This window comes from Nuphar pumila, chromosome 2 (assembly GCF_984573655.1).
Source record: "Nuphar pumila chromosome 2, dmNupPumi1.hap1.1, whole genome shotgun sequence".
NCBI classification, from domain to species: Eukaryota; Viridiplantae; Streptophyta; class Magnoliopsida; order Nymphaeales; family Nymphaeaceae; genus Nuphar; species Nuphar pumila.
This window is the reverse complement of record NC_143250.1, coordinates 112,471,853-112,483,406: the sequence shown is the minus strand read 5'-3', so window position 1 is coordinate 112,483,406 and position 11,554 is coordinate 112,471,853. Positions and strand designations below refer to the sequence as shown.

At 38.6% G+C, this 11,554-nt stretch overlaps 1 protein-coding gene and 1 non-coding gene across 8 annotated transcripts; one reads left to right on the top strand and one right to left on the bottom strand.

Moving 5' to 3' along the window:
- Positions 1-991: 991 nt before the first annotated feature.
- Positions 992-5,194, bottom strand: LOC149846770 (protein WEAK CHLOROPLAST MOVEMENT UNDER BLUE LIGHT 1-like). 7 transcript variants are annotated; one of them, XM_089996554.1, is made up of 4 exons: positions 5,059-5,166; positions 4,743-4,849; positions 3,318-4,075; positions 992-3,068 (listed from the first exon to the last, which is right to left on the bottom strand). In XM_089996554.1, the coding sequence occupies exons 3-4, from the start codon at positions 3,987-3,989 to the stop codon at positions 1,224-1,226; spliced, it is 2,517 nt and encodes an 838-aa protein (XP_089852680.1). In that variant the 5' UTR covers positions 3,990-4,075; positions 4,743-4,849; positions 5,059-5,166; the 3' UTR covers positions 992-1,223. The 7 variants fall into 7 exon arrangements, with proteins under 7 accessions (XP_089852680.1, XP_089852683.1, XP_089852686.1 ...); XM_089996557.1 differs by having other exon boundaries at positions 3,318-4,036; XM_089996560.1 differs by having other exon boundaries at positions 3,318-4,006.
- A 6,260-nt stretch (positions 5,195-11,454) lies between these two features.
- LOC149846769 (U6 spliceosomal RNA) lies at positions 11,455-11,554 on the top strand. Its single transcript, XR_016430666.1, has one exon. It is a non-coding gene; the product is annotated as a U6 spliceosomal RNA (small nuclear RNA).

Genomic DNA, 11,554 nt, shown 5'->3' with positions numbered 1-11,554 from the left:
GAATCATCGGGGGCGAACATACACCACCCTCCCCATTTGAGAGGTCCCGTTAAGTAAAGAAAATTTTAGACAATCACCATATTTTGGACCTACTTTGGTTGGATGGTCATTCTTTTATATATATATATATATATATATATATATATATATATATATATATATATATATAGAGAGAGAGAGAGAGAGAGAGAGAGAGAGAGATTGGTAGCTGCTCACACGTTACTTGTGAAATCATAAGTGCTAAATTTGTTTTTCTGCCCTTTCGGTGTTTTTTTTCACAGTTTTGACCTTATAAATGTCTCGGGCATGGTCGATTTACAAGAAATCCACACCTGGATCATGTGTTTTCGATAAAGAAAATGATATTTGGAGTCTCAAAGTTTTACGAAGATTTTGGACCATTGATTTTTTGAACCTTATAAAAACCCACCCATGTATCGGAATAGAACGCTTCAAGAGCTGATCCATATAAAATAAAGTACATAAATCACATATATACGGTGAGAATTTAAAAATAAAATAAAAAAGGCTGAAAAACCCATTTAGCACGTTCATTTGAGCAGCTACCAATCACTATATATATTATATATATATATATAATCCTTAGGTGCACAGCTATGAATGAAATCAGGTTGGTCGTCCATCACACGCGTGATTGACAGCCATCATGCAAAAACAGTGAAACAATATTTTTTGCAAGTTTTTGAGTTATTGACGCTTTTAAAGTGCCGGTCTCAGTTCTGTTCAGATCTTTAGGGATGCTTTAAAGCGTCGCTAATGCCTCTAGGCAGAACTGGCACTAAAGTCCTTTTTACATAATTTTTTATGCTTTTCAGCATTTTTTGTGAGAAAAACATTGAGCGTCCATCACATGGACACTCAACAACATCCCGTTTTAAGATGTGCATTAGACCGGACGCTCTCACACACACACACCCGAAAATGCAACAACCTCATCCATTGACAATGCGAACTGTTACAATCTGAACTCTGAAGCCCAAACCATTCAAGAATAATTTATAGAGCTCAATTATTGCTTACAAGTAGAATACAAATCTATATTGTGATGCCCTTCATCAATGACTGACGTCTCCCCATACACCAGAACCATATGATTGACATCCCTAGTCTTTTAATAAAGCATGGCACACTATTATTTTACACCAGGGGGAAAAGAGAGACCTATAATGGAACAACAATATAATTACAAGGGTATACTTGCTTCAATGGCCGTCTTTTTTCCTGGCCATAAACATGACAATCTTAGGGAACAGAGACTTTTTCTTCTTTTTCATAACGGGATCCGGAACCACAATCCCCACATTGGTTTCTGGTATAGAAACCTTGGAATCCTGATCACCATTAGAGCCCCTCACAACCTTCCCCTCCTCAGCATCACTCCTTGTTGGACTGCTGCTAACAGGATTTATTACACCAGAAGCAGAGTCCTTTGCTTTCCTTCTCTGCTCGTGTTCAGCTCTCCATTTCCTCAACTCCTGTTCCACACCCAATTTCCCTTCCTTTGCGAGTTCGGCCTTCTCCTTTGCCACCCTTAACGCCTCCCTCTTCGCATTTAACTCCCGGTTTGTGGACTCCAACTTCTCCAAGCTTCTCAACTCAGCCTCCTTGGCTGCATCTATTTCAGATATGGCAGCTGCTACCCTTGAATTGGCAAGCTCCTCTGCTTCATGTGCTTTTTTGCTGAGTTCGTAGTACTGCTCAAGAGAGAGAGTCACCCCAGAAGGCTCGCTCTCATCTAGCATGCTTGAAGCTGTTTCGCTTTCGTGAAGTGCTTTGATTGCTGCTAATGCAAAATTCTCCGAAGCCTTGGCTGCCTCTATCTCCTTCAGTGTCGCACGCAGTCGGCTCTCTGCAGTGCTTGCACCAGATTTGGCGAACCCTGCTTCTTCCTTCACCCTGCGTAAATCCTCCCGTGCGGACTGGGCCAATGATTTGGCCTCATCTGCTTCTTGAGCAGCTTGCTGCAGTGCCTTGGGCAACTCCATCATACTATGCCTTGCTTCTTTCTCCCTTACTTGAGCTGCTTCAATCTCTGATTTTGTCTTGGTGAGTTCTGCTTCAAGAGCAGAAACTGTTACAGTTGCTATTCCCTCTCTCTGTCTCATGGTGGCAAATGCAGACTTTTCCCCTTCCAACTCTGACTTGAGTGACATAGCTGCGACTCTCAGAAACTTCACTTCCCCTCTTGCTTTTTCGATTTTAACCCTGACTTCCTCAAGCCCTTTCGTGGTCGAAGAGAGTGCAGCAAGTGTAGCTGTCTGAGCCTGTTTTGCTTCTTCTAGCTCCATCGACAGGATTTTTTCTTCTTCAACGGTACTGGTTTCCGAGTCCAGTTTAGCTTCCATATACGCTGCCAATTCGGCCTTCAAATCCAGCAGCAATGCTGATGCAGTTTCTAATTTTGCCTTGAGATCATTGGATGCTGAAAACTGCTCAGTCAGCCTATGTATTTCTTCCTCTGCCATCTTCATTTCTTTCTCCTTTTTTAGGTTCTCTTGATCTCTAGCCAAGGCAGCAGCAACTCTATGCTCTTCTGCTTCCAAATGGGATGCATGGGCCAACTCCAAGGATTCTTTTGTAGCCATCAGCTCCACAGTCAGTTCCTCAACCGTCTTTTCTATTTCCTTTGATGCAGATATTGCATCCTCAGCTTTCTTGACAGCTTTGTCCTTCTCTTCGATCAATGTTAGGTACTGACTTTTAAGACTTTCCAGGTCATCCTTCACCTGTTTCAACTCAGCAAGTGCCGCCTCATGCCTGGATTTTGCAGCATCCAGCTGAGCTTTGGCAGCAACACTAGCTTCATCAGCAATCCCTTGCTTGATTTCTTCAATGCGCATTTGAGCAAAATGGAAGTCTTGTTTTGCTTCTTCTTCTTCAGTATGTGCTCTCTCCAAGTCCACTTTTAGTTCTTCAATAAGCCTCTTGGTGCTGTCTAGCTCCTGAAGTACTTGCGTCTTTGTATTTTCTGCAATTTCCAGTTCCTTCTTGCATTCAGGAACTTCATTTTGCACCTTCTCAAGCTCAAGCTCAACATGCCGACGCCTCTGTGCATCCAAGGAAACCAAAATAAACATCCTCAATGTAATAAAAAAGTGTACTTATTCCAAATACCTATAACAAAGAAAATTTGAGTTCAAAAAATATAATATCTGCTTCTGCCTTGAAATAAAAAGAACTACTCGTAATTAAATTGTTTTCTCATAGTTATATCAGAACCCACGAATTTTGGTAATTCAGTAGGTAACAGACAAGTGCACAGACAAGCAATTGGTTAAAAAAAGATTCACATATACCTCCACTGTCTGAAGTTTATGTGCTTTCCAATCAACAATTCCCCCAAACATGGTCACAGCTTCTCTCACAGATTCAAAAGGTGCTGCAGTATCAACCAGCGCTCTGTGTGCCTCCACCTGCTTCACACTGCTGGAGGATAGATTAATGGCTTCTGGAGTTTCTGATGGCCGATTTACAATCTCTTCTTCAGGTAACCGCTGACTGACTGCAACATCAAATTGTTCCTTTCGTGCTCTTGCTTCACTCCAGATTAAAGATGGCGTCACATTTTCTTCCTGGGCATTAGCTAAAGTAACACTACCACCTCCTTCCTTTTCAGGTTGCACTGCATCGGCACTAACCTCGGGTTTATCATCATCTGAGGCAGAAGCCAATATAGTACCACATACATCTGCTTTTTCTGTCACATGGTCCTCAACTAAAGGCTTTGATTCTTCTGCAGGTGATGCCAACTTAACTCCATCAAGATCTACTACAAGGGCATCGGGCACAGCTCGTGGGCATGATACCTTGCATTCTTTTACAACCATTTCCTCAAGCAATTTTGCACCATTAATCGCAGGAATAACCAGAGTTTCTGAGTGGAGGCTTGGATTTTCTAGAGAAGGTAATGGAGGGGCAGAGGATTCACTAACCAGAGACCTCTCTTCCTCATTGTTTTTTCCTTCCATTTCCTTGCACTCGAAATCTAAGAGAATCAGAACTATTTAGCCACTGCCTGCAGCCCAGAAGTGATTTAACATGTCAACATGTTTAACTGTTAAAAAGCATGGAGCAGAAGGAATATGAACATAAGCTACCGCTTTCCTATCTTAGATGTCAACATTCCGCCTCTCGTAAACGAAAATAGCGGCCATGAAGTATTTTTTTTTCATATTCATGCCTATGATTCTGATGAACAAATACCATTTTCACAAAAAACGAATAGGTAATAAAATTGAAAAATAGAAGACATCTCTTATATCACTTATGAAATTCACACTTGAACCATAATCTAAATCCAAGAATCATGAATATGCTTCAGGGACTAATCTAAATACCAGCACCAATTACAAACAATCAGTCAAAGACTCAAACCCATGGAGAACATGTCAACTAAATATAAAAACATTCAGTGAAAAACCAGTTGTAGCTCTTGGGCAACACCTTCACACTCGCTTCCAAGCAAAAGAATTCCAAGAACCCATAAGGTGATAAGCGAAAGCTTAGGTCATTCACATCGTCTAAAAATCATGAACTACATCTACCATGATGCAAGGCCCCAATTCTAAACTTCACTCCAGAACCCAACAAACATAATTACAATAAAAAACCGATTGAAATTTCAAAATTTTCCACCAGAAACTCACTTGAAAACCCTAAACCTCAAACCCCAAACATTTCAACTAAATCCAGCACCACAACACAAAAATTCATCCACGTACCTCGAAACACTCATCCAAACGCCACCCAGCAATGCTCGATCCACCAGACACGAAATTCAAATCAACAATTCGCACCGAGACAACGAGATTTCCTCGCAACCAAAACCCTAATTTCAAGAACTCGTCAAACAACATGGATCCTCCACCGGTATAGTAATTTTGATCGCACAGAAACAAAAGAGCCAAAAGAAACACCAATTCCGAACGATCGTGCAAATCAAAAACCCAAATTTCGCCATCATATCAAAAGAAAAATACCCCAAAAAGCAAAAAGAAAAAGAGAAATAAATCACAAGAAAAGAAGCTGCCGACTTACCCGAATTCTATTAAGAGAGAGAGAGAGATCCTTCTCTTCTGCAAGAAATATTCTGAAGGCCGAAAAATTAAAGTGAAAATAATATCGAAAAAAAATGAAAAAAGAAAAGGGAGGATCTCAACAAAACAAGCTTATTATCCACTCAGAGTCCACTGTGTCCGTCTGACATTTATTTATTTATTACCATTAATTGTTTAACTCAACTTTTTCCCTTTGGTCTTGTGCAATTTCCCGTTGTTTATGTTTTTTAATTAACTTTAAAAATAATTTGTATAATTTTGTCCGAAATGCGTCGCCTTCGAGTCTTTGGTGACCCCACAACGTGAGAGAGCCGACTGATAGCGTCACGCCACGTCATCACTTCAGAGGACGTGGAACGGTCTTGACTTTTGCAAGAATGACAGATTTGTCTTTGCTTTTATTTATTTGTTATTTGTTGAGTGGTTTGGATTTTTTTTTTTAGAGATTTTTCTGACAAAAAAATCTTTTATATCCATTTTTGCCAAGGGATGGGCAACGGGCTGGGCCGGACAGGCTCGCTAATGGATTGGGCTGATCGGCCTGACCCATCAAAGCCCAGCCCGTGAAGTGATAGGCTGGGCCAAAAGTCCCGCATATGGCCCGCCCCTATAGGCCCTTAAACCTAATCACTCAACCTATATATATATATATATATATATATATATATATATATATATATACATATATATATATAGAGAGAGAGATGAAAACCTACCCACTAAGAAATATTTATGAAATTTTTGATGTTTTTTTTCAAAATTCTTACATTACAAATATGTTCATTACTATTGATTTACTAGAAATTGACACTTGGATCATGTATTTTTTGGATGGAAAAATGCTATTTAGAGCCTTAAAAACTTATGAAATTTGTAGGCTGTTGATTTTTGAAACCTTATAAAAACCTATCCATGCATAGTAATCAAATGCTCTAAGAACTGATTCTTAAAAAACAATTACATAAAAAATATAGAAAATCCGATAAAATATTTTTTAGTGGGTAGGTTTGGTAGGTTTTCTAGGGAGTGGGTTTTCATTCTCTTATATATATATATATATATATATATATATATATATATATATATATATATATATATATATATATATATATATATATATATATATATATTAGGAGTTGGGAGTTCCAACTAAGGTCCAATCCATTTGCTAATCTATTGCAGTCTGGTCTATTGTGAAGTAACATGCTTAAAAGATCAGTAACGGGTTACCATCTTTACCAACCCGAGTCAAATAATGGCTCTTACCAACTCAAACCAAAGACCTTGCATCGACTTATTTTTAAGGCCAACACATGTTGAAGACTCGGTTTGGTCAAGTAAGACCACCCTAGCATTACTGACATGTTTCAATGGGCTTAGGTTCAGGTTTTAAGCTTTAGGTGGATTCGGGTTAGGTTCGGTTAAGTTAAAGTCAAGTTTGTATAATAGGTTAAAAAATGATTTGATAGGATTCAAAGAAAATTCAGATTCTTCTAAAATATAATACAATAAATGCTAAAAATTTAAGAGATGGCTAAAGACATGTCAACGAAGTTTAGGTTAAATTTTGAGGTTCTGAGTTTGTCCGAAAATATGAATATGTTCAGCTTCTGATAAACCCTAAGAGAGTGAGTAATTTCTCTCACAATAAAATTCAAAATAATTACAAAAAAAATGATTAGGCTAGGGACAAGTTAAAAAAAAGGTCTGGTTAAAATTTGAGAGTCTTAATTGATATACTTTTGGGATTTAAAAATAAACAAAATCAGGACACAGGTTTAGATCAAGCTTGATATTTGGTCAAAATAGGTTTTAGTGTCAGATTTAATTCTCCTAATTAACGAAAAAGAATTAAGATCATATTTTTAGTGAGTAGGTTAAAAACATATACGGGTAACTAGGGTTAATTTTGCAAGTCCAAACTATGTATGATTCTAAGAAAAATGTTATTTTTAAGATGGGTTAAATTCAGAAAATCACAACAACAAAATATTGTTTTCATAATTGGGTTTAGGAGAGGTTTTAGCTTAAGAGGAGTTTAGGAAGCAGGTTCTAAGGACTTACATGGTTTGGGTAGAGTGTTCTAAAGCTGAGGAAGAGTTTGGTTTGTTCGGAGTTGACATATGAACAATGTTGGTATAGGGTTGGTTCAAGCCAAGCGATAAGTTAATGTCTACTTAGTACTTAGGCAAATTTTAAATTTTTATAACATTGAAACCACCCAAATAACGGAGAGAAAGGCCTAAAATAGGGTGAACGAATCAAAGGGATAGAGACTTGCAAGAGTGAGGAAGAGAGAAGAGGGCCTAGGGGTCCAGAGATAGAAGAGAAAGAAAGACAAAATGTCTCATTAGAGAAGGCGAGTTCTTGATATAGAGAGAGAGAGAGAGACAATTCTTAATTATATTTTTAATATTCCCAATTACAAGAGTGAGTCCCTTTAATAGGCCAAAGGAACTCCATACAAGCATATTACGAAATTTCAAGCATTTCTCAAATAACAAAGTAAGAATTAAAAGAAAAATCTCTACTTAGATAAAACCTACTTTAACTTAAAAAAATACTTTTTCAAGGTTTTAAAAAGAGCCTAACTCACAAGAGAAACTTGGGGTTACCAAGGCCCATTAAGGAGGCACCCCAAGGGTCTATACTACTTCCTTGGAGGAGCTTAATTGGATACCCTTAGATGATGCTATGAGTTAGGGCCCTTATGCCCTTCCAAGATGCTTCTAGAGAGGATGTCCTGTGTGGGTCTTAATTTATATTTATGAGAAAGTGCCCAAGGAGGTCTCTTATGCTGAGGTGGCTGCATGAATGAGGTGGTTGCATGACTGAGGTGGCTGAATAGCTAACGTGGTTGTCCTCCCATGTAGCTTGCATAGTTTGGAGCTCTGGTAATAGTTCTAGTTCATCCAAATAGGAGATCCGTTTGCAATTTTTGAAGCCTAAAAACTGGATCTGGGTCTGCATAATTTAAAATCGCATTAATTAGCATTTCTTGCAGTGGTCCATATGACTGGGCATGCTAGAGCATACTTGAAGACCTAAGCTTGTAAGATCCACATAATATAGACATAGTTGACAAAAAAGAACTTCAAGGACTGTCCAGGTCCTGACTGGCCCAGATCGTCGAACCATAAGAGCATGTTAGCTTCACACACACACACACACACACACACACATATATATATATATATAGGTGCTTCTATAGTGACTGTCCACCATTGATTTAAATAGATCTAACCTCCAAAAGCAAAATATAACCTTTAGGTCATTTAGGTGATTTTTAGCATGACGAAGTTTTATATCATTTTTAAACTACCTTTATTTGCATGAATTGTGAGACATTGATTCTTTATTATCTCAAAAATGAAATCTTGCAGTGTAATAGACATGAAGAAACGGGAGCTTAGCTTGTCTAATAGGAGCAGGTAGTGCACGTCACCTTGTTGCAATGTTGCATGTTCAAAACCCAATGGTATAGTTGTATAACTGGTAGGGGTCAGCCTAACCCTAGTTTGCCTTTAAAAAAAATGAAATCTTGTTGTGTATTTTACATGAAGAAACATTCTAACATAGTAAATAAATCATGTTAAACACATTTGTATGATTAGATCCACCATTTAGTGGTTAGATCCATTTGAACAAGAGTATGTAGCACTGCATGATATCCTTATACAAAACCATCATATACTCTCTCTCTCTCTCTCTCTCTCTCTCTCTCTCTCTCTCTCAAAAGATGTAAACATAAATATTTTATCAAATTGCTTTCGAAAGAGAACAAAAAAGGTATTCTTTATGAATTTTGTTGATGCAAGCCTCTCTCTCTCTCTCAAAAGTAAGCATATTTTTTTTAGGCAAAAAAAAAGTAAGAATAGTTATTTTATCATATTTCTTATCAAAGAGAACAAAAGGTATTTTTTAATTAGTTTGGTAGATGGAAGGCTGGAATGAATGAAAAAGTCATGGCGTTTATCACAGTTATCACCCTTTTTTTTGGGTTTTTTTATAATCAACCATCACCCCTTTTGGACATAAAAAACATAAAAGTCACCAAGAATAAAGAGACCACGATTGCTTACCTTGGAAGCATGTCATATATTTAAGTAACTAAGTTTTGAATTTTGGAAGATCCAACGGTCAAAATTGATTCTGGAGAATTATTTTACCCTCAATAGATATTTGAGGGACATCTATCGTGTTTCCAAAAGAAAGAATCCACGAACTTCTAAAACAGATTTCACTGTGCATGAAGAAATCAATACTTCTTTTCTACCAAGAGCTATTTCACATTAGTAGATAACAGTGGTGATACGGCAATTGACACAGCAACCAAAAGTATTAAGCTAGCTCGCTATGAAGGACATCAGTGGACCGTGGAGAAATGGGTATCCGTTTGAACCGGTCTCATTTGAGGGGATCGAGGACATGAAACGGGAAACAGACCAGGAATGAGGGTGAAAGTCAAGACCCCAGCAGGGATGGACTTACTCTTTCCCCGCCCCCGCACCCACCTGCCCCACCCCCCATCCTTGTTAATAAAATGATCAAAATATTCTTATTTATTTTATAAAATTACATATAAATCCTTTATATATATATATATATATATATATATATATATATATATATATATATATATATATATATATGTTTCAAAAATTCATTGTTTATTAAATTGCCCAATGTGGGGACGGACCGGGTAGGGGTGGAGGTCCAAAGTCTCTCCCGCCACGGAGATGGAGGACAATATTTTGAGACGGGGTGGGGATAAAGATCTTGCCCCGCCCACTTTCAACCCAACTCACTATGGTTGTATACTAAAGCACTTGAAAAAGTCAGGCATGTTTTTGAATTGCAAGGTGAAAGATGAATATATTTACTACCATTGAAGCTTGGTTGGAAATCTACAAAGTAATAGTGGGAGGAGCTTTACGTGATGGTGATCATAGGCATAGCAAGCTAAGATCAGCCCGGTTAGGTCTTTAGTCCTGGGTATGGTTTCTTCGTGTAATACACACACAGAGCCTAAGACCTATTAGGATTTTTTTTTTTATATATATTTACATGAAGAAACCGCCCTCAACAACAAAGACATAGTTGTGCTGGCTCTGCCTCCTGTACTTTGTCCTAGTAGGATAAAACTCCGTGGGCTTATCCTTTGCCTCACAGAGTCATCACGCTTTGACTTGCACAAATGGGTGACACCCATGAGATTTGAACCTAGACCACCTGCCTAACAGCATAGGCTCTATCCCACTATGCCAAACCCCTTTAGGGCAAAAAACCTATTAGAAAAATTGATTATTTTAAAGTAGCAGGTAACATAAGGGATACCACCTTGATACCACCAAGGTGGTATCCCATGTGGTGAGCAGGTTCCTGTGTCAAGCTGAAGGCTCAGGATCGAATTCCTCTGCCACATGGGGCAGCTGTTGTTCTGGTAGGGGTCCCCTAACCCCAGCTTGCCTTTAAAAAAAAATAGCATAAGGAAAGCCCACAAGGGCTCTGCTCATCTAGCAGGGAAGACTTGTGAAAGTCACCAAGTTAATTGGGACATCTTGTCGTAAGGCTCCCTTCCGAGACATGGCTAGACCTGGCTGATTTAGACCAGGCTAGAGTTTGTAGTCGGCCATGACTTTGATTTAGACCAATCAGGTCTTGCTGCTGGGCTCATCTTGATTCCGTAACGTCTGACTGAGTCTGACTCTGGTCAAGAGCTGAGTAAACTTGACCATGACTGGTCAATGTGGGTCAATGTATCACAAGTTGCCCAAGTCTTGTTGTCACCCATCTTGACTACCAAATTTGATACACTTACCAAGTGGGTCGCCGCTTGTCTGGCAGGAGCAGTTAGTGCAAGCCACCTTGTGTTGGGACGTTGCAAGTTCGAATCCCAATGGTATATGGTTGTATAACTGGTAGGGGACTGCCTAACCCCAGCTGTCTGTCAAAAAAACTTGATACACTCTCGGACATACCTGCTGGTATATGTGAAACGCTTATAATTCATTACAGTTAGATATAGGGCTAAATATGCTCACTTTAAAATGAAAAATTGATACGTAAAAAGTCAGTGAGAGAAAAAAAAATAAAGTGGTAAAAAATGTGGATTTAATTCAGTTATAATTCCATAAATGGGTATGCATCATTGTTGGCACCACCATAAGGAGTCAGCTTTGCAAGTCTTATTTAAAAAATAATTTAAGAAAACCTTTTTTTTGTGAGGTGGGGGAGCTAGGCCAAGGGAAAACCCACCCCCATTATCAGCTGCATATTAGCAGGCCTCAGGTTAGTAAAACCCTCGGGGCCTTCTCTGCCAAATGGAAAGTACACATCTTTTGTAACACTCCGAGATTTTTAACCTTTGAAAAATGCTTCGGAGACATCTGATAAAATTGAAACGATAAAGAGAAGATTAGCATGGCCCCAGCGCAAGGATGACACGCACAAATTGAGAAATGGTTCAAAACTTT

Bases quoted from the DNA above. Each gene is read 5' to 3' on its own strand.
- LOC149846770 (XM_089996559.1), bottom strand. From the start codon at position 3,989: ATGGAAGGAAAAAACAATGAGGAAGAGAGGTCTCTGGTTAGTGAATCC. The intron at 3,069-3,317 runs GTATATGTGAAT...TTGGATGCACAG, and splicing joins ATAAACTTCAGACAGTGGAG to AGGCGTCGGCATGTTGAGCT.